The 24,099-nt window shown below is 33.4% G+C and overlaps 1 protein-coding gene across 2 annotated transcripts in view; it reads left to right on the top strand.

Moving 5' to 3' along the window:
- Nucleotides 1-24,099, top strand: part of LOC138320461 (LIM/homeobox protein Lhx9-like) — a 46,247-nt gene that overhangs the window by 2,142 nt on the left and 20,006 nt on the right. Inside the window, exons 2-3 of one of the 2 annotated variants that reach the window (XM_069263424.1) lie at nt 3,549-3,754; nt 15,500-15,846. In XM_069263424.1, the coding sequence (XP_069119525.1) occupies nt 3,549-3,754; nt 15,500-15,846 (553 nt within the window). Of the gene's footprint in view, nt 1-3,548; nt 3,755-15,496; nt 15,847-24,099 lie in introns of both variants that reach the window. The other variant, XM_069263423.1, reaches the window with a different exon arrangement.

Genomic DNA, 24,099 nt, shown 5'->3' with positions numbered 1-24,099 from the left:
AGAAACTTAAAAAAACAACAACAATTAACTTAAAGATATTTTGGTATATTATGAAAATAGAAATCAAATTTTCTGTAAATATTTACCTTAACTGAAGAACACTTTTCATTTTTGGAATTTTCTCCAATAATTTTCTTTTAAAAAGAAGACACCAAATTCATTCAGATTTCGTAAATTTCTGAACTGTAATATATATAATTTACTGAGAATTCGACAGCTATTGTCCACACTTAATACACATCTTTGGTCTTAACACACAAGCGAAATCGGCGATGAGTATTCATGATTTAAGCGGATGGAAATAATTTAGATAAAGTGTTAATTTGTATTGATGTTAAGGTCGGGACTAGATCCTAATTTTATCTAATTTACACTCGATATTGGACATCGTTACAGACAAAATCTAATTACGGTTCACTGTAGCACTGTCGATACCAAACTAGGACTACAATATCAATATGTGCTATAACGTTGTTTATGATGTCCATTAATAATACAAAAAAACAAACAAAATATAATTATATATACTGTATTCACTAATGATATTTTTTAGTTTATTTCAATTTTAATACCTGACATTGACAAATGGTCGATATTTCTGACGTGGACATTCGACCCTTAAACAGAAAATTAAGATGTGGATTTAGAGCTAACCTTTTTTGTGTCCAAGTTAAACACATGCGGCAAAACTGAGAAACACAGATATAGTGGTCAGTTTGGTGTGAAGTGACCACAACCTTTTGGTAGATGTAAGGAGTAACATGTTTTGATAACCTAAAAGTGTGGTCAGTTTGTTTGTCGGTATATATAGAAATCTCCGGGTCCTTGATAGCTAGTCCCAACACCCAGGGGACTGAAAGTACATGTATATGTAGGTTTCTCGGAACATACATCCTATCTATGCAGGGTCCATGATATTATAGGCCCAACCCCATGGGACTAAATTATGTACCGGGTATGTAGGGTTTTAAGAGAAATTATTCCGTTCTAGTCATATTATTCCTCGACATTTCGGTCCACATACTCGTTAAATGGGAATACAGAATGAAGTTATAGGTATTATTAGAGTCTATTAAACAAATACAAAATGACATTTACCGGCAGATATGTTCAAACACAACGTGTTTTCCAATATAATTTCATTTGTGAATTAACTAAGTGTCTTACACACTGGAGATAAATCGGTTATATTCTTATCATTATGAACAAAAAAAAGTTTGGAACTGTTCTTAATGTTATTGACATTAACAGTTTGGTGTTGCTTCAATTAAATTATATGCATGTTCGCATAATTTTAAATGTTCAATTATAGTTATATGTTGTGTGGCTCGTTATTCATCAATAAGCTACAAAGATGTACTATTTATGTTAAGACAGGTAAAAAGATAACACCAATATTACGCCCAGCAATCTTAACTTGCATTATTGAAATTGTATAAGTAAAACGATATACAATTGTAATAAGCCGTTAGTTAATTAGATAAATTGTACCATTCCCGTGAGTATCCGGACCCACCGAGGGAATTTCCTGATCGAATAAATTCCGTAATTTACCCCCTTCCAACCGGACATTAGAATCCCTATACATTATTAACTGTAAATATCAACAGCGGGTCATTATTAAACAATTCACACCTCTGTGAGACATTAAGTCAACATCTATTTAATTACATTTCCACTCCTGTTACAATCGTGCATCAGAAAAATGTTCTTATAATTACACAAACTTATCTGATACATAAATTTCTGTCATCGTTTGTCTCCTCTAGCGGTAAAGGAATCTCTGATCTTCTTAGAATGACAAATATCCCTGTGAGGGGCCGCCGTGTGATGTAAGTGTATGAGTGTCGAATGGTTTCAACGACGTCTAATGATTTTTTCGATAATTCCAAATAAATAAAGAAGGCTAATTTCGTTAAGTTTAATTCGCCATAGTTTTATCACAGTCCCGCCTTCAGACCTCTTTATCATGTAGTCACGCGATCAGGGACACGACTATTACTCGAATTTGTTCTGATATCAATGATGACACTTTCACCATTTTGGTGTGTTTTGATGTGATTGTTATTGGAGTTGACAACGCTGTGCAGTGGAAACACTTACTTGACCCGCAGTTGCGTTTTGAAGAGAAAAATGTTATTTTCTGCGTTTCAATTTTACTTCTCATAAATTCTTCTGTAAAACTAAAAAAACTCGGAAGTTTTCGTGAAAATAAACATTGAAGGGTATGTTATCTTAAGTCTTGCGCTAAAATTAGTTTCTAATGTTACACGGGGTTGTTGATAAACTGACAGAAATAACTGGGAGCTCGAGTTTTTGTCGAGTGGCAGGAAGATGGACGTGTTTCTATGATGGGACCCGACAGACAGACCCAGAGATTTTCCATGGCGACCGAGAACCATACCCATGTACCTAACACTGGAGGGGTACCTTAGGCTAAAGGGGTACCTCATGTTCAGCATCAACGATACATTACTTTTAGACCAACCGTAAGGGCGGGATGTATTACATTGGGTCCAACAACACGGATTTGGTAAACGAAAAATTACCTTAGGTCCAAATGAACGTAGTTCCAACGAAAGATTACTTGAAACCCAATAGTACGAATACGGGAAATATATCATTACTTAGGTACATTAATACCTATGGGATCAGTTCCAAGCAAATGAACAAGTACAATGCATTATATGAAAAGAGTTACCAATTGGAAGCTGGAAGACCAAGGGGAGAGGCAATCGAGGATTGTGTGATCGGAACATGGAACCCAGGGAAGGGAAAATAAGGATTAAAACGTGAATAGCGAATAGAAACCCGGGGGACGGGATATGAGACTTGCCATGTCTATGGTCATAGCTGATTGATGCTGTCATTCCGCAGACCCTACTAAATCTATCGCCACTCCGTCCGATAGCGATCAGTGGCACTAGCTGTACTGACATAGCTGATGATATTGGTGCCCATAGGTTATGGTAATACATGATCCCGCCGTGGGGAGGCTTAGGGGCCCACCCAGCTCTGAAGGGACACGTTCTAAATCTCTCGATGAAGTTGGAAAAATGACCACAACGAAACCAATTGATCAATAGATAGAATAATAGATGGATGCGCCTTACTTCATTTCTGATAAGTACTCATTCGGAAAGGATAAATGTTTATTTTCCATTTCATTAAAAATATGACATAATGACATATATAATGAAATGTGAAAAGTGCTTAAATAAGAGCAATGCTACCTTCCTTTCCAAATTACAGAAGACTTATTTCCAGTCCGCTTTAACTTGCTGCTTTTGCTACATCAACATTGGGTAAACATACCGCAGTCTCCCAAAACGAACAGACATTCAAACACATTGTACATAGGGATGACATTAGCCATGAGCAGGAAGTTAAGCAGGGTTACCAACACCCTACTCCCCTCTTTTCATTGCCAGCTTATCAAATATTATTCTTTTGTTATCTTATCATTGCAACGAATTTTCCATATCCACAGATGTATGAGATGCCTTTTGCATTTCAGTTATATTATATCTCGTTTTTTCTCGTTTCAGACGATGCCTGTCCTCAACAATGGCGACATACCCAGTTTTTGTGCCGGATGTGGTATCCGGATACTGGACAGACATTATCTGCTAGCGGTCGACAGACAGTGGCACATCCAATGCCTCAAGTGTTGTGAATGCAAAATTCGGTTGGATACAGAACTCACGTGCTTCGCAAGAGAAGGAAACATTTACTGTAAAGAAGATTATTACAGGTAGGTACTGTACAGTTTGACTTTGATCAGAAGATGTAAATCAGGTAGGTATCTGATTAAAACCCTCTCTTACCTTCAGAAATACCAACATAGTCATGGCGATGACTAGAAACTGACACTGTCCTCCTCCAAAGGTTCTGTTACACACGACAACTTATCTGTAATAAAGCTCTTTGATAAAGAAGGTAAATTAGATGATAATATGTACTGATGATTGAAACAACAACACTGAAATATTATTTCTGTACTTTGTGTGATATTTACAAAAAATAAAGAATGAAGGATGTCGAAGTGCCACTTTTAACAGTGAGAGCAAATCAATAAATTAGAAACATCACATTAAGTTTAGTTCGACAAATATTTAACATACAATGATATGATGATACAAAAATCATTATGTATGTGAAACAGCAAACATGCCTAGAGCTTAAATTGCTCTCTTTCCTGATTTATTGTAACGCTTCTTATCCCGAATAAAGTGGCAAAATAATAAGTTTCTGATATAAAACAGTGGACATGTTCCTCATCTTAGATTTCCCCATAAACTGTAATTTCTTTTTACTGGGAATTTTAAGTTAAGATAATTCCATACGTTAAGGATTTTGTTCGTGAAACCGGACCCTGTTTAAAGTTTGAAAATCAACATTGTCAATGAGAATCTGTTTAGATCTAGTGTATCCATGTTATTTGCCCTTCTGTGGTGAGAAATTAAAGACAAACGTCCAAAAAGGTTGTCAACATCCACCATTTATATTTCCATTATGCCATCGTCTGTGCTGCCATTTCTGGCTCTCTCATGATTAGCTATATTGTAGAGGACAGTCAATAATGTATTTGAACTGTTTTTCTTTTGTGTATTGGATGAGGACTACTATTTTAATACAATAATATTAGTTGCTGCCACACAGGAATTTCTAAATATTAAACATATTGAGGTATAATTTGGTAATACCAGATATAGCTGTTTACAAAATTATAAATAGCATACCAAAATAGAAAACATGTACCTCGATTGCAATGTTCCAAAACGGAATGGCATTCATATATTTTTTCTTTAATATTTAATATAATATTCTGTTGAAAAGAGGTTCTTGCCGGTATGAATAGCTGGTCGACAACAAAGTTACCAAATACCTCGTTGAAATAAGCGTTAAGAAATAGATTATATTCCATTATTGAATTATTAATGGGAGATGATGTTAACAATCTTTTTTTTAGTATTTTATAGTAATGTTCCTATTTCCCTTTTCCAAATTCAATTTTCGTTTCTTTCTCTTATCCATTGATTACTAGCAGTGCGTTTTGGACAGCATTTATTTCCATTAATGATAACAAAGAAACACTTACCACAATCATGTACCCCGGGCGGGGCTAGGCGGGGCTGCAGTCGTACATAAACTTCATAAATGGTGGTCTTTATATTCAAAATATTCACTCATTCATCTAACGTACTAATCACATCGTTTGTAAATACAAGCAGCCAGAGAAACACTATGATTCATATTACAGTAATTCATTGATTTTAATTGTAATATGAAAACGCAAATCTTACCAAAGTTTGTATATCAAGTATAGAATGGCGTCGCCGAAAAAAACCTGATAGAATGAGGGGGACTGTGTATGGATCACTGAACAGGTACCAAACTGTGAGTAAACACGAGGTACCTGGTGTCTATTGTAATAGATTCCTAAATAATAACATACCATGTCACGATGTTTCAGGAGTTTTGTATCAATATGATAATTAATGTTAATATAATGCGACATGAAATAAACAAAATTCCCAAAACTCTCGAATTCTGGGTCATTTATGCCGCCTAATTATTGATATGATTCGAAACTGCCTTGGATCTATTAGGTTCATGTGTTTATTTGTCAGTATATAAATAAACGTTTTAGTCTTCAGAAGTTACGGAGGAGTCCTAGATGTCTAGTGTTTCAAGTCACTTACTATCGGCTTGTACCGAATTTTTACAATCCAGTAATGTTATATTGTAACAATGTATTCAATAAATTAATGAAACAGTGTTACATTAGCAATAATTATGTTCCACTTTGATTTTAAAACATGAAATGATTTATGTACCGGTATTCACTTCGAATATTGCCTTTTTATAAAACTAAACTGTTACAAAAAAGACTTTAATTAGTATTTATATCGATATTACATTGGAATAAAAACCATGAAGCCAAATATTTCATAAAAGTCAGTATTCTCATTTTAATATATCATTCTAAATAATAAAATAATGTAATTTAAAATATTTACACCAAAGTAGGCTAAATTGTAACAAAGACGATAAAAAATGTCATGAACCTCAAAAAGTATCTGTTTATGTTAAATAATATTTGATAGATGTATGTAACAAATATTTTTAATCCGCTTACATCCCGGTCATTGAGAGTGATTTACATAAGTTATATAACTTGTTTCGTAATCGATGAAAAATAAATAAAGTTCATATTTTATATTTTAAATATTTTTAATGATATAGTAATTTAACTTGGTGGATATTTTATAATTTAAAAAACGCATATTTCATAGACAGTTTGGCCGTGTTGAAAGCACAAGAATTAAAAGGGGAATGTCTTATTGACAATTCAATGAAGGCACAGGGCATTTTGGTGTTTGAAAGTGTTTGTTTAGCAAATCAGAAATTATGAAAAATTGAAAAGGAATCTAGCTGGAGTAGTTTGGGAGCCATCCACGGATAAAAGCTATTTCCGGAATATTTTGTTGGATTGTGGTTCAATATTCTCACCATGTGTAGTTCAATAACCAACATGTGTTAGGGCCGACCAAGGAAACTCAATGTTTAACAAGATGTTTATCAGCGCTATTGTCAATACAAAAAAAATCTTAATTTGATGGGGGCAGATATTGATTGGAATACTTTCAAACCCAGTATCATATCAAATTAAGAAAAAAAAATCACTGTGAAAGAGATATCGACATTACTGATTTAGGTAAATACAAGTTACTGTAGCACTTTATATGTTAAAACTACAGTCTGTAACCTAATGCTAACTCAATTAATTAGGCGTCTTTTGCATAGCTTCACTCATCACAGTATTTCGTTTATTGTTATATATAAGTTCTTCATTTATTTATTTATTCTTATACAAAAAAACTTTTATTCTTTAAATCCTTAAAATTATAAATTACATATAGTGCTCTGGCGTAGGAGAGGACTCTCATTCATCATCTGCTGTTACACAGTGCATCTCTGTCATACAGCCCTTTGCATTGGTCCATTTCATTACTAAAATTTTGTAAAGAGCTAACAACTTAAATATTATGGTAACAATGAAAGTAGGTAATAGTAAATTTTAAAACAAAAACTAAAAAGGAAAATAACATAACAAAAGTTAAACATGTTACCAGAATTAGAAAGTTCTTGTCATTCAAACAAATACGTTAATCGCCATTATTTTTTATACGCTCAGTGATATTTTGTAACATTTCCTTCCATAGATTTCCTGTTGGTCACACAATTATAATATACTGTATCATGGTAATACCGCCGAGAACCAATATGCATTAAGTGATACCACCAATCCTTGATAATCTGATTAGATACTGGTACTGACTAAGTCACACTGACATAACATTAAATAGCCGTGGTTAATTTTATACAAAGAATCAGACGAGCTATGACCGACACCAGAAGCTGTCGATAGCCGGTGTGTAATGACCAGGGCTCTCGGTCGGAACGTATCAGGACTATAGGATGATGAGCATTTAGGGCTTTAATTTCATATGGCTCGGCTGGCTGGTTTTCTATCATCCAGTTCTCGGTAGATTATAGTGTAATTGAGGATAAGCATATGATACTGCTTAGACGCATTATAACAGTGCACGTGCTTCTATATGTGCCTATTGTTGTCAAGCTTGTAAAACGTGTCTAATGAGTATCGCTATTTTTAAGGTTATATCTACAAAGTCTAACCAATGCTTATGATTAGAATTAGTTTTCTTTAGTTAAGATAAAATTTTATGTTAGATTAAATTTTGAGTACAGAAATAAACCTGTCAGGATTTATGTCAATTTAGCCTAGAAAAACATAAAAAATAGATAATGAATCCATATATAAAACTATAATATTATTTATATAGAAAGCTGGATTCTTTAACGATTCATTTTATTTTCAAAACAATCTATTATGACACATTTTCCTCACCACCTAAGTATTGAGAAAATTTTAACAATGGTTATGAGAAGTTATTGCCTTTGTTACATTTTTTCCGGTAAACTATTTGGAATACAGAGTGATCAATTTATTGCTACACGCTCGCGAGAAATATTAATTTTCTGTCACAGAGGTTTAAATTAGAGATAAGGTGTTTGATCATTGGATAGTCACTGTATACACAGTTGCTTTTCACTCATATTCTGGCGTTAATTGTCTGAATTCTACAATGGTGTAGATGTAAAACGCTCCATGCCCATTCACATACCAGGGGTAGAAGATAAACAGGATATGTGTTAGGCTGTATGAATGCTGAACTAATGACAAATGTCGGATGTATCTCCTCCTGTGTGTGGACCAGTATTTGAACACTGGAGCAATATAATTATTTGAATCTTAATATTGAGACGTAATGATAATGTTGCAAGTTACCATTACCCATAATAACATGTATATATTTACATAATGTATTAATATACATTTGAATGTCTGTCGTCTGCATTGTAAATGAGGGAGATGATATGCACTGTTTATTTGCTTTCCGTGATTTTAATAGAATAATAAGATATGGTCATTTGAGGACGTGAAAGGTGTTGACGATGTAGAAAAAAGACAATTTCTGCTGAAAACATTTTATAGCAGGTAATTGCCTACAGGGCAAATATCTCCACGGCGACTGCTGCATCCAAGAATCTGTTATAACGTCATGAGTAGACCGCCATCGCCCTTACAGTGGCGTTATGGCGTCATAGACAGTTATGATCCTTGCAGTGGCGTTATAACGTCATAGACCGTCATCACCCCTGCAATGGCGTTACCCAAGTCATGTTTACATAAAGGTGTTGACACTTTAAACAACAACATTTGGAAGTCTGTCTCGCCGTGTAATTTACCGTTATCCAATCTTTCCTCACCTCACAGAATCCTAAACATCCGCAAGACACCCAGACTCCATAACATGTTTCCCGCTCTTTTCTTCAACAGACCACCTATCGAGAGTGTCCCGCGTGGAAACATTTCATATAGGTTTTCTATTATCTCTGAAAAAGTCATCAGAGTCGGGGTCGGAGAGCATGGTTTACTTAGCATGGTGAGATTACAAACTGCCAGTTCAGTTGGCCTTAAATGTAACAGATAGACAGTAATACATACTTATAGTATAAATGTTGTTCTATAGGTGAGATCTCGAGGGAGAAACAACCTAACAATGTCTCAAACAAAGCAGACAACACTATTTTTGTCTTAACCTGGGGTCCAGGTGCGAATTTCCAAAACTTTCAAGATTTTATTGACACAAGACGCAGTCTGTCATTGGCTTAAATCGTCTTGGGGCAAGAAATACTCGCCCTGTACTACGGAAACGTCAAGGCGAACTTGATTTTCCTTCGCATGAATTCAAAGTTCGGAAAATGACAGTTGGTAAGAGAATTCTATCGGGGCTATGCACTTGTATGAACTCAAGAAAATTGATTTAGCAGGCCATAGTCATCAATGCTAGGGGAGGGAGTTCGGTGCTTTCTGAAATATGATGATTCGTTTTTCGCTGTTTTCCAAAACTTTCTCGGCGATACATGCCGGTGACGCTCTGTCGTATTCAGTGTTTTTATGTATGCGTTTCTAGGTTAGTTTTCTGTTCTATTTATTATCAAAATATTTCATGAAATATTTATGTATATCAAGTATTTTATGTGTGTTTAAGTCATTTGTCTACTGATGATTGGCACATATCAAATGTAAGCTCAGTTCTGTTTCCATCATTGCGCTATCTGTGTGAAACTCTTAGTTCATGTCTTTTCAGATTTTATAATGGTATTCGCACTAATTGATACTATGTATCATGTAACAATGCTTTTGATAACTAAAATATTTAAAAAAGGATCTTTTTTATTTCTTTTAAAATTTGTTTTTAAAATAAACAGAACTAAAAATTTAAAAAAGTGTTGATTTAAATTAAATAGCCCTTCTTATTTAAAACAAGTACCATATATTGCATAAGATTTATAATAAAGGCATATTTTGAGGAAACCAATACAGATGACCTCAGAGTTAATACTAACCAAACTTTAGCCTGCATTAAGAAGGCATTGTTTCATCTACGGAGTATACCGCATGTTTCACGCTAAGCAAATTGGAATCGTCGGCACTCGACCATGGCTGTACACGTTAGAGCGGGCACATGCATGTGCATGCTTGTTTTAAGAATATTAAGATCCCGTAAGGCACGTGCATGGCATGAGTCTAACCAAACGGCTAGTCGGCGGAATCTTGACAACACAAGCAGGGGGCGTGGCCGTTAATTTAGCCAACCTTTCAATATGCAATTCCTCCATTGTTTCGTCCTCTTTGATACTAGCGGTCTAACAGCCCTCAACTCTCATTCAATTTGTATCTGCTGCGTGTACAAACGACTTTTGGACCAAAATTCAATCTGTGTTTGTTCTGCGTCCTGAAAGGTGGAATATGTTGAAGGACGCTTTAAGATTATACAACGTATGCAGATTCTACCGTCATCATTGATTCTCAATAGATGTAGTACTGACGTCCGATAATATGGTTATCATAAGATGGGTTAGAGTACATTCGAACGGAAACGGATATTCACTGGTAGACCCACTTCTCCCTTTAGTCATTCAGTTATTTAGCATACCGCCACGACATCGTCACAACAGAGAGCCAGTCAACACCTAAACCTAAGGAGTTTACAACAGTGTAAACACGACAGGAAAAATGTAACAAGGTTCATATTTGAGTGATGAAGTATACTGCAGTGGTAAAACACATGGACACAATTGACGGTAGTGTCACTTCACAAGAACGAAAATGCATTGCAAAAAAATAAACCACAACGTCAAAATACACGTTCAAACTGTACCTAAACACTACATCAGCAGGAGAACAAAACTTACAAATATTTTTTTTTCTTTTAATAAAGAGTTAATAATGCATAGAGACAAAATAAACTTGAACATGTCAACATACAAGATGGAGTATACCATGCAGTCCATACGAGAAAATGAATATGCCGTAGTGAATACACAAAGAGACAAACATTCGGTGGATGTGATCACAAATTATTTACAACACAAGAAACCGATAGATAAATGTCGGGAAAGCTGTCTCCACACATATTTAATGTACAAATGAAAATTAAAATAGTGTCGTCATATGGCCTCTTGTCATCACAACACATTTATCAGAATAGTTAACCTTTCCATGTTAGGTGAAGTATTTGAAATTCCTTTTAGTTTCGAAAAATGTTTCGAATTATCAAAGAAAATAAAAGGCACTATATGGTAATATGAATTTCCATTGAAATCTTTTTCCTAAGATTTGAAGGCTTAATCATTTCGGTTTTTTTCGTTTGTTATAACATTGAAATGTTTTCAAATTCATAAATTAATATTTGTCATATTAGATAATAAAAGCTGTCAAGTCTTTTTTAATACTAATATTACGTCAACTTATGATACGGTTGACTGACTGCCGACAAAAATGTTTACTTAAGTGTTAATTGTCTGCCAATGAACGTACTGAGATAACCCTCAAAAGAATACAAAGTGTACCAAAATCAATTACGAATTTTAAAATGAACTAAAAACTTTATGAAATGAACACATACTACACGTCACCAAAACATAATTTGTTATAGAAAATGTAATTCAAGTGCCACGACTGTGAAATCTAAAATGCTCTCACCCTGTAACTCTAAATTATAAAGTTAAGTTCACTGCGTTTAGGCTGCCTTCAGAATCTATGAACAGTGCATTATTCGTGTAATTATAGGCATGAGGAAGACTACAATGAACAAGCTATTTGACGACAAGATGTTAGCACTGACCTACAGTAATCTTTTTAACCTCTTGTGTCAAAGTGATAAAAAGCTTAATCATTTTCTATTATAAGGTTTATTTAACACTGAGTGTGCCCCGAATTAAGTTATATGACGTTCGGTAAACAGTGTATTGGTGGTCCGTTCTAATACGTTCCGGTAGGTCGGATTGTAGCTTTCCGGAATCATGCTGGGTTAAGTATTGCTCAAATTGAAAAACATGGACTCGGGATGGTTGCTTTATCGATGTTCACGTTTGTTTACTTTCCTTTTAGGCATAAATAAAGAGAATGGTGTATTGTCTTCATAGCAACAACCGAATTAAGGAGTTAGCAGTGGTTATATTTAATGCGTGTACCGTAACGTTAACTTCTAACATTGGAATGTAACATTACAATTGGTTCTAGGACTCGTCAGTAATGTAACAGCACGTTAATGACACTGGGAGGTGACTAAAACCAAAACTAAAATGAAAAGGTCAGTCAATAAACCTGTGAAAGCCAATGACACATACTAATATAAATATTTAAATTAAAAATATTAAAATATAATTAAAATGCATTTTTAAATGGATACTTCACTATTCACAATCGAGTTTGGACTAGTTACTATTCGCCGTCACAAATTGATCCTTAACATCACAGTATTAGAAAAAACTAGAAACAGATTATTTTATGGTACATCTTACTTCTAAAATGCCATTACGTTGAATGTATGTTGGACATTTGAAACATAGTTTGTTTCTTTGTTTTATCTCAATCATACTCGACATTTTCCGTGTGTTCTCTTTGTTTACGAGTTTGTTTGGAGCGTTCGATACATCCTGAGATTTTATACATACGGATATATGTACCCAAGCTTTTCAGCAAATGTCAACAGATATATCGGAAATATTACATTTAAAAATACATACACGACATTAATTAACTACAGCGAAAACTCGATATATTGAATTCGTTAATAATAAATTATGGATAAAATATTTGATTTCTTTTTAGCTGTAAAAGTCGATATACCGCCGTTGGAATGAGGTGCCTGATTTTGTCATAGAACTTTAATCCGTTACGATCTATATGAGATGGGCACCTGCGATTTTTTGGTTGCTAAACCAATATTGACCAAGATCGTTGGTAAATATTAGCGGTCCGTCCCGATGTAATGTATTAAGACCGTAGAGTAACCATCTGAGGACCAGTATTTGGACTATAATCATTGGTGTTTATGTCTACCAAGGCGTGCGATAAGGCTATTCATCACTGTTTGCTCATCTTAGATCCATTCAAATCCACCGACTGTACAGCAGTGTAAGCTTTACATAACGAAAGCGATGTCAGAACGTACTTCATGATAAACGTGATTACGTTAAACGTTTACAACCAACTGGATAGATCATAAATGTGGCATTTATGTTGATAATAACATTAATTTAGAATAATTAATTTCTAGTTAACATATCTCACTCGGAGAACGTAAAAGTTGCCTTACCCGTGGATAGACCTACTCAGACACATTTACAAACCCGACACGTTGAAGCATTTTGTATGTCAATATGTAAGAATTTGTAAGATATTTAAAGGATTTATTTGCCGACACACTACTATTGAATATATCCTTCCCTAATGTTTACATAGAAATCCCCTTTTAATTCCCGAATATTCAATAAATAGTGTAAAATCGTCTTCTTTCTCATTCGTAAATATGTGTCTTTTCGGGTTTATAGTGATTGCCTTTCTGTGATTTATAACTAATTTTCTCATTACCACTTTCAACAACATTTAACGCATTTTTGTTAGCTTAATTGTTTTCGCATAATAATATAATATCTGCAAAATAGCGAAATGGTGAAATTTACATTATCAAAATAAGTTCATTATCAAGGTCATTTTTAAGTGGAATACCTCTATCGTCAAATGTTGTAGAGTAAAACTTCTTTGATTGAAATAAGCGCAATTTATCAAAAACAATAGACATTGCTTCCTTAGGACGTGGTTTTCTATACATCACACCTTTAATATTTTTTATATGTAAGTCTGTACTTTTAGATGAGGAACATCGTAGGTAATCCATTGTTCGCAGGTGCAGGCTCCGAGTTGGACCAAGGCATGCATACAATGCTCCCAGAACCCTCGTCTTATACATCTGGTCCTCTCTGGGTATATGCATCTGGCAGCTCGCGCGTGTCTCTTTGAACCCATAATTCCTGTTTTGGGGCTTGTACACAGTATGGCCGTGTACCCAACCTTCAGCGAGGGCAGAAGTGAAATACGTTTCGTTTGATCCGGAACGAGAAACGCTATAAGAATATGAATCTTTTGGCCATTTTGTTGCTCTAGGTTCCCCTTGTCTCTTTTGTTTCTTTTTGAAAGTAAGCACATGTGGGCATGGTCTGTGGTTGGTAGTACAGACTTTACGCCATTAAATGAATCCAGATAGTCATTTTTTCACACGTGTGAGCTAGACTTTTGATTTTATATATTTCAACGCATTTCCGTATTTTTTGTTTTCATATATTATATCTTGATATCTTTCATGTAAACTTCTGTCACATGCAAGTTCATATGAACTCATCATTACATCAATATAAGTTCTTTAATGGGTTTGAAATTAGAGTAGTACAAAGAGTCCATCTAGCCACATTGGGCGTTGATAATGAGAATAAATCGGTGTAGATGGTAGGGCCAGCACTTTCTGTTTCTGCCGTACCACCGATTTAACGTCACTGGTAGTAATTAACATGTCAATACTGGTCTTAATTCGTTTGATCTCCATTCGGATCCTATATTACATTACATGATAAAGATTTCAAATAGTTTTCATACTTACCCCGGTTGATGTTTTAAATTGACTTTTGCCAGATTATCAAAGATATAGGCTTTCGTCATATGCTTGTCGTTATGCCCACAACCGCGGAAATCCGTCTATTCTATAAGTGTGTGGTAACACAGGCACTTCCATCGTCTGTCAGTACAACATATATAGTATTATACAGTATGTAATATTATCAGCTGATAAAATGAGAACCTGTGTTAATGCATGAAAAATAAGTGTTCATTGAAGTCTTGCTACCAATGATTAGATACATACTTTATTTCAACAGAAAATCATTTCGTATTAGATCCTTCTAATACATGTATCAGAAGTACAAAAATAACAATATACCATTTAAAGATCCGCTCTATTGTTCTATATATGTAACCATCTAATATTTTTTTAATATCTGTTGAAATAAAAACGATGTTTTTCTCTCTAAACCTTATGTAAGACCTTATTATTATTGACATTTGTTTCTTCGCTATCTTAACCTCTTAAATAATCCGTTTAATGTGAATATGCAAATAAAGTTCAAACAGTTCTAAAAGAAATCTATTTTGATATCAATATTTCGTTATTAAGATATACAAGAATGTCATTGTCAACAGAATCAAAATTAATTGAATATCGCATTCACCCTTGATCAATTATGAATGTAAGTATGAATGTTTGAGTCTGATTTTTTGTGCATTTATAATAGTTTATTTCATTCATTTGATTCCATTTGATACTATGATGTTGAATTCCAATTTTATAATAACCAATTTTTCAGTGGCTTTAAAGTTTCCGATACAAAGTTACAATTCAGATTCCCCTTTACATATATTTTATTGCATACACCATTTTCATTTTTTGCAATATCTATGCAATGGTTAATTGCGGTCATTAATGTATTGTTTTATTATTTCCAGAAGATTTGCTGTGAAAAGATGTGCAAGGTGTCAGTTAGGGATATCTGCTAATGAACTTGTGATGCGCGCGAGAGACCTAGTGTATCACATCACATGTTTTACATGTATGGCGTGCAATAAAACTCTGACTACGGGAGACCAATTCGGAATGAAAGAAAATTTAGTTTATTGCAGAACGGATTATGAACTATTGTTCCAAGGCGAGTTTTTTCACGGAATGACTCCGGGACTCCCGTGTTCATCCGGGGGCCATTTCCCCTACTACAATGGCGTCGGGACCGTACAAAAGGGTCGGCCTAGGAAGAGGAAGAATCCTATCGCGGACGGAGAAGGCTGTCCTCCGGGCATGGGTGAGTCGCATCACTTCATTTCTTTCATATGCTGGTCACGTGATCACACTCATTAAATTGACCACATTGACATATGTGGGCCCCCATAGACAAATACGGTTCCAGCGCTTCTTTACTTTTAAACCTTATTTAATTTCCTAACGTTACAAAGGTACCTTTCCCTCTATATATAGTTACTTCAGTCATCACATACTTCTAGATTATCATATTTATTTCACAAATTATAGTACATGATGATCTTATTCTTATTTCAAATTAACGTACTGCTGCAAGGGGTCAATCGAGTGATAGGACGAAGCAGTGGCTACGATCAGTTTTCTATCAACAGAAATGATAATTCAACAATAAAAAGTTAATATTTACGAAATGTGCGCTGCCGTGATTTGACTGCACCATGCTGTTGAGAAGAAAGACAACAGTATTGTGATAATTGCTAAGTAAATATGATGCAAACCCTGAAGGATATTTGTTCGGATCCGGGCTCGTATCCCGTCAGTCTTTACATTAACCCGGTAAATATTTGCAGGGCCAAGGAAAGGGTGTTGCCCTTTCCATTTCCTATCATTAAAACAAATAGGCTTTATAAATATTTTATGGAGCTTTATTGATAGTATCTGAAGTAGCAACACTCCACTTGTCCACCATTCACATCGTAGTTTCTCTCGATTCGATTTATGAAAAAAATGATATTCAATTACAATATCTTAATACACGGTTACTACTACGCTCTCGTATTTACTCAGAACTGGTGAAAAGAACATGTGTTGTGAACTCCCTCGTGGAAACCAGTGGATAAATCAATGTGCTGACAATGTTCATCGTGATTCAATCCAGAACACAATGTTTTACCAAAGTGAAACGATAAACAGAATAAATTAGGAATAAGCACTCCATGCCATTTGGCTGTTTTTATTTTTGTATTTATTTCAAATCATTATATAGTCGAAGAAAGTAACGAGGCAAAACATATGTTAAATCGAGCTTTATGTAGGAACAAATTACATTAAAGGAGAAAGTTTCAGATATTTTTAGGATATTTAATTAAAACATCTGTAGCTAATTAGGAGCTATGTTCATGACATGTATCCATGTATAGTTTATCTATCAATTAAATAATAAAAAATAGTGAAATAAAATGCTAATTTAATGTTGATGATTGAAGATACTCAGTAAACCTCAGTATGAATTGGTATCGATATATCATGTCTCGTTTTTTGACAATGTGAACTAGGCCGGTATAAAATAGTAGTTTTGAAATTAGAAGGCGAACATATTATTGCGACTTACTGATATAATGATCTGGATATTATGTCTGCCATATTCTGTTCCGCCATTTTACGGACACTGGCCTCTGAACGTTTTAGCATCAGTGTACTCCAGGTCTGGTTTGTCACCCCGAAAAGGTTTATCGGGGCCTTGTAAGATCACGCTGGGACGTGGCTGATAAGTCCGGCATTCCTCGCGCCAAATCAGACCGGCGTACGCTAAATTAACGCTGCAGTATTTCTCCAGCACCGGTCTGACTCCGGTAATGTTTTGTTATGATATTCTACACGATAGAGGACAGGCGCTTTCAGATATCTATACGTGTCATAAAGTACCTTTTCATGTAAAGAATAAGTCCATTGGATGCTGCATTTTGTAAAGAATGAGTCCAATGGATGTTGCATTTTGTAAAATTACATCCAATGAATATTACATTTTGTATAGAAAAAGTTCAATGGATGTCGCATCTTACAAAAAATAAGCCATTAGACGTTGCATTTCATAAAAAATAAGTAAATTGCAATGACATTTACTTCTTGTATGCATTTCATACTTTAACAGAAAATTCAAGAGAAGTTAGATTATAATCACCCCAAAGAAAAAAAGTTCGCATCCCTTTAAACTTCTACATGTAACCGAACTAAAAATAATATGTCCAGTAAAATTAATAAGTTTTTGTTATTCATTTAAAGAGGCAAAGACCAGTTATCAATTAGTTTCTTCTAACTGGTGTAAAGCGAAAATCTCAGGTTAAATTGAGTAGTTTTTGTTACTTACTTAAAAAGAAAATGTTCAGAAAAAGTATTATGACTTTAGGAAACTAAGTATAAGAGAAAATGCCCGAATAAAAGAAGGAATCTTTTCGAATACAAATGTAAGAAATTTATAGAAAACATGTCTAACAAAATTAGAACCGTTGACGATTTTACAGAAAATAAATTAAATTAATTATTATCGCTTTGCTTGAGCAATTTGCAGAGAAAGTTGTGACAATTAGTTAGCATACGGAATATCATTGATATTGTTTTACGTGAGTATATGTTTCGCTAGGAATTAGTAATAAAATGTAGATAATGAGATAATTTATGCCGTCCAATTTGTAAGCATTATTATTGAAAAAATATATAAAAATAGATAAAATAAATAAAAAGATTAAGTAAATAATAAATAATTAAATAGACAGTTATTATGTTGATGCTGTTATCTCATTTCAACACTGATGTGAATCATAATCATTTAAAATCAATAGTATGTATGCCAGTATCAACTAATATTTTGTAGGGTATAAAAAATATGATATAAATAAGCTATGATAAATTTATCAGCTATTCACTCATTCCATCAACTTTAATTCAAATTACTTATCAGGTGATTGTAATGTTAGATTACTGCCCATGTGTATTTTATCAGGTTTCAGGGATAATATAGCAGTCATGATGACAGAATTTAACACATTAGATTGTTTGGTGATGATAATCACTAGAATATACGTAAGGGTAGGAAATATTCTGTTAAATAAACAAACTAATATCAGAACGAAGACAGAAATCTATGGCGCTATCTGTAAACAGAGGCGAGCTTTTCAATGAAGAGATTTTATCTCATCTCAGCTTATCGTCACATGATACGAAATGTGTTTTGAATTACATGATCCGGCAGTGCTGATACAATTCACATAGTATGTACAAAATATACACAAATGTAATGATTAAAAACACATCAGTATTTTTGTAATGTTTCATCTGCAGACGAACGCGAAACTAAATATATAACAAGAATTAAACTCGTCTGATATTCTTATCAATGTATTTGTGAAAGATTGGTATCAGAAACTAATTAGATGAAAATTGTTAATGTGATATTTGAAAATTGATGGAGTCTAATATCTAAATCTCATTGTAAATTAAGAACTAGAATGCTTCACCATCGTGGTAGTCAAAATGGCCGAGTGTTTTGCTTTAGATATGTTTGTCGATATAATATAACCAGATTAACTTGTCAACGCTCAAAAGTCTCAATTTACGTACAAAAATCTCATATCTTTTTATCTTGTTCTCAAGCGATAATACGTGGGATTTGTTAATACAATGAAAAGGATGAACTGCAAGCTTTTTCAATTTACTTCATTTTCTCTAAAACCGAATTATGCGCTGGATTTAGATAAAACAATGGAAGATGATTTTTTTCAATTACATTCCTGCATTTTCCTCTAGAACAGAATTAACTCCGAGGTTTGGTTAATACAACATCACTGATGAGTTCGGAACGCTTTACTTTCTCTTTTATTCGCTTATTGTAAAGTTCAAAGGTATTGTTAAATGGATTATGATATGTGGATGAAACTGACAGAAAGTCCTTCTCTAGTTACTAATAGTATTACAAAAGCGTACAGTAATACCGTATCACTGACGTAACATACCCCTGTAGTGGAATTATACAATAATTCTGTTTCTCAATACTAAAAATGCCACTGTTTTTCTGAGTTTCAATGTCGCAATTTGTTGGATATTTTTTTTTTGTAATTTGCTCCGTGGGATGTCTTTGACATATCAGCGCTATTTTGAAAATAGTTTTTTGATTAAATGAAAATTAATATTGATATATTTTCCCTACTGGCGTTTTTTAAATATTTTTCTATGTATTATTTTGTATATTGTAAGAACAAAATATATATTAGGACACAAATAATTTTCCTGCAAACAAAACATCATCTAGTTAGGAAATGATTGATAATTCAATTAAAGTATGGTGTGATAATCTTATTTACTTATACAGATTGGGAGAATTCTTGGTTACATTATAAATGACATTATAAACTCCTTGTAATCCTAGAGACTATAAACTCCTTGTAATCCTAGAGACTAGTTGGTGATATTGGACATTAACATTACATTAACGTTTCGGAAAATGTCCAATCAAAATTCTTCTAGATTAAGTTGAAAAATGTAATATAAAATCCCTCTGTTACCTTTCCTTGATAAAAGATAATGGCGGTCACTGTTTCAAAAGAACAAGTTCAAAACCAATTCAAGCTGGCCCGAAAAATAAGTATGTACTTCAAAATAATGTTTTACTATGAAAGGAAAAAGCCGCTTCTTGTTTTCTAATTTTTAAGATTCTCTTAGAATATTCTGATATGCTTTTTTATTTAGTTTGTTTGCCATTATATTGTTTATATTGTGATCAGATTTACGTTAATATTGTTATTTATGTATCAGCGTGTCCAACAAAAATATTGCTATTTTCCATATCTAATGTGATTTCATCCACCAGAAAATTTAAAATATTTCAATTTTCATTCCGAGACAACAGATAAACATGGGTTACTATTACTAAGCGATATTTGTATTTATATAATAAGTAATTGTATACTATAACGGCCTTTTTACGCGAGTTCTTCAAATTATAGAAATTGATTATTTTTTCATCAACATTTATTAGTGATTGAAGAAATACAATATATTATAACTAAACATATAAACATAAACATATTTAAAACCTATGTTCGATAATACTGATAGTAGTATTATACTGATACATTTATGAATTAAGTAGGGCCGGGTCATTGTTTCATTCATATTATACATGAGTGGACAAGTGTCCCTCTATCCTTGGCGGATAAATCCCCGGAAACAGGCGGGAAGTCGCGCAAGGTGCTTAGTCAGCCATCCAGGATAGAGTGAAATTTCTTCTGTAATAGTAGCATCTTCCTATTGGCAGGTTCCCTCCTTTTCTTTATATTAATCGTTTATCTACATTGTAAAATTTCTAAAGAATTTCCTTATTATTCTCCTATCAGGAACTCGTTAACTTATTTTGAAATATTTTATTCTTCAATAATAAAAAAACATTTTCTTTGTGTTAATTTATTCCTCATTCTTTTGAAATTGTTACAATTTTTCCCGTTCTTTTGAAATTGTTACAATACTATTGTTATGAGAACTAACATGAACGGATAAAAAGATGCCATAACGATTGAAACCATTCCACAATAAACAGCGTTTTTGTTTAATTATATAAATATTTTTACCACACAGATAGTTTTATTTCATTAATAAATCTCATTAAACAGCATATGTTGTTAATCAAACGTGTAAGGGATTCAGTAATTTACTTAGAGAAATTCTCGAGTGTTAATTATTCCTAAACACGGGGTTTAATCTCTGGCAATTGTGGGGTGATTTGTTTAGTCACCTTAATTGTTGTTAACACGTAATTATAGACCTGTGAGTACGGCTGGACCCAGTAATATCTAGCTCTAGTAACTACCATAGCACAGGGATTACTCTACATTCCTGTACAATTATCTTCCTTCTAGCATGGATAATTTACTTGTATTAAGACCTTTTATGTGTTCATAACAACTGGTTCTATCACATAATATTTCATTGAGAGTCTTTCTATTCAAAATACCCTTGTGTTTTTATTTTACTCTCTGATTTTCTTTATTGTAAAAAGTGAACAAGATATTCACAACTTGCACCGTTTAGTTACAATTCACGTTTTCAGTTTTAATTGTTTTGCAAATAAAATCTAGCAAGCCCCGAAAATTATCTTATCATGCACGTTCTAAACTACATACTATCAAATAAAATTCTTCTAAACCGCTCAAAACATTATAAAGACTAGAATAAATAATAATAATAACTAGAAATCATTATATGAATAGTAATAAACGTTTTATTGACCATGAACAGAAATGGCAATATTCCATTAGTAGGGAGTACAGATGAACATATTGTAAATAAAATCATCACTTGTAATAATGCAAAATCAAGATACGATATATGTAATCAATCTCAAAAGGAGATTTATTTTTAGAAATATGATGGCTAATATAGGCTTTGCCTGATGCCGAATCCAGTCGCATATTATTTGCAGTAAAATTTGTTCAAATGAAAGTTTAGAGATACTGTAATGTTAGTTTTATTCTAGAGATACTGTAGTGTTAGTTTTATCTTAGAGATTCTGTAGTGTTAGTTTTATTTTAGAGATACTATTATGTTAGTTTTATTTTAGAGATACTATTGTGTTAGTTTTATTTTAGAGATACTGTAGTTTTATTTTTAATTTAGAGATACTGTAGTGTTAGTTTTATTTAAGAGATACTGTAGTTTTAGTTTTATTTTAGAGATACTATTGTGTTAGTTTTATTTTAGAGATACTGTAGTATTAGTTTTATTTTAGAGATACTGTAGTATTAGTTTTATTTTAGAGATACTGTAGTTTTAGTTTTATTTTAGAGATACTGTAGTTTTAGTTTTATTTTAGAGATAATATTGTGTTTGTTCTATATTAGAGATACTGTAGTATTAGTTTTATTTTAGAGATAATATTGTGTTAGTTTTATTCCACTAACATTTTTATATCCGAAGTAAACTGCGATTCCCGAAACCACTAAAACATCCATTTTAATTCCAATGCGGAACAGCATCAATTCATTGTCGTTGTTTGTAGTTTTAGAAGACATTGCATATCGAGTTTTCATGAGCTTGCTAGCAGTCGTTGACACATATTAACGAGGCACGTTGACTTGAGCATATCTGCTCAAGAAGCAACTACCCGTTCTTCCAAAATAGTTCTGACTAAGTTTAGTTAGCATGACGTTTATTCCTTACCTTTTTAATGTATAAACTTGCAAGATTTTGTGATATGAATTGATCATAGAGTTCATTCCTGATGATGAATATTAAAATGTATACTGCATTATAATGGTGCTCGGTTTGAAAATAATTTGTGTATTGTTAATAATACCAGTGATTTTTGGACACATGAAGTTACACGTGCTTCTGTGTCTGATCTTGTGGTGAGGAGGCTGTCGCTCTCGGAAGACTTGTTCTGTGTCTTATAAATGTCATGTGCATACTTGAAGCATCGGATTATCACAACTAGGAATTAATGAGCGATGCCCACTAGATAGGCCTCTTTATTCAAGCCTTGCTCTTCCTGCTGGTAATAGGCCTATTTGTTACTGTCACGCGACTACTAGCAGAAATGAATTGCTCATCTTAAGATCTGGAATTCGGAGCACTCTCATAAATAATTAACAGTATACACTGATATTGAAATAATACACATTTTTAAAATTGTCTTCGCGATATTTTTGTTTCCTCTACTGGGTGGAGTGAAGAATGGATAGGATTAATCAGATTTGATATAAGTTTTCTATAATTGACATTAATAATTTGTAGCCCCACACGTGAATAATGGATGAATGCATTCTTCGTGAAATTCCCATAAAACTTTTGTTATTGATGTGTATATTTAACGAAGGGTGGCATTTATTCTAGATCTCCTGATCAGCATATATATTATGCGCAATTTATTTGTTCAAAGTCCTTAAAATTTGTTCGTAAAATCTGTCCTTGCGTATTAATTAAAGAGTAACGAAAAAGAGATACATGTATGTGAATATTAGATTAAATATCTCATCGATCTTATGTAACCAAATTAGAGAGAATCTACATAACATTTTCTTTTCAAACACACAATGAAAATGGTACCCTTCCTGATATATGATTGCGATGAATTGGTTCGGAGTTGAATGTTTAAAATTATAAACTACTAAAATTATGCCATTAGCCTATTTTCTAGGATTTCTATACACATTTTATATAAGACAGACGAATTTCGGAAAAGCTATGATAAATTAAGGAAAGCCACTTTTACAAATTTGAAGTCAAACCATGACGTAACAGCACCATGGAATGTTAATACCGCCTATCACGACATAGAGAGTAGAACTTTTACAACTTGTGACATAAACTATAGGATAACGTTAAGATGTCGTGACGTAAACAGAAACTCACGATAAAATTGGGAAGTTGTCGCGACGCTTTCAACCTGTTGACAGATTTTGACAGAACTTAGGATGTTTCATGGTTGATTGACCCTCTAAACACTTCACAATTGGAAAACTTCACGGGGCGTTTCCTTCGTAGTGTCTGTTCCCTCTATGTTTGTAACGCTCTTTAACTTCCATTGATG

This window comes from Argopecten irradians, chromosome 4 (assembly GCF_041381155.1).
Source record: "Argopecten irradians isolate NY chromosome 4, Ai_NY, whole genome shotgun sequence".
NCBI classification, from domain to species: domain Eukaryota; kingdom Metazoa; phylum Mollusca; class Bivalvia; order Pectinida; family Pectinidae; genus Argopecten; species Argopecten irradians.
This window is presented reverse-complemented; position numbering and strand designations above follow the sequence as displayed.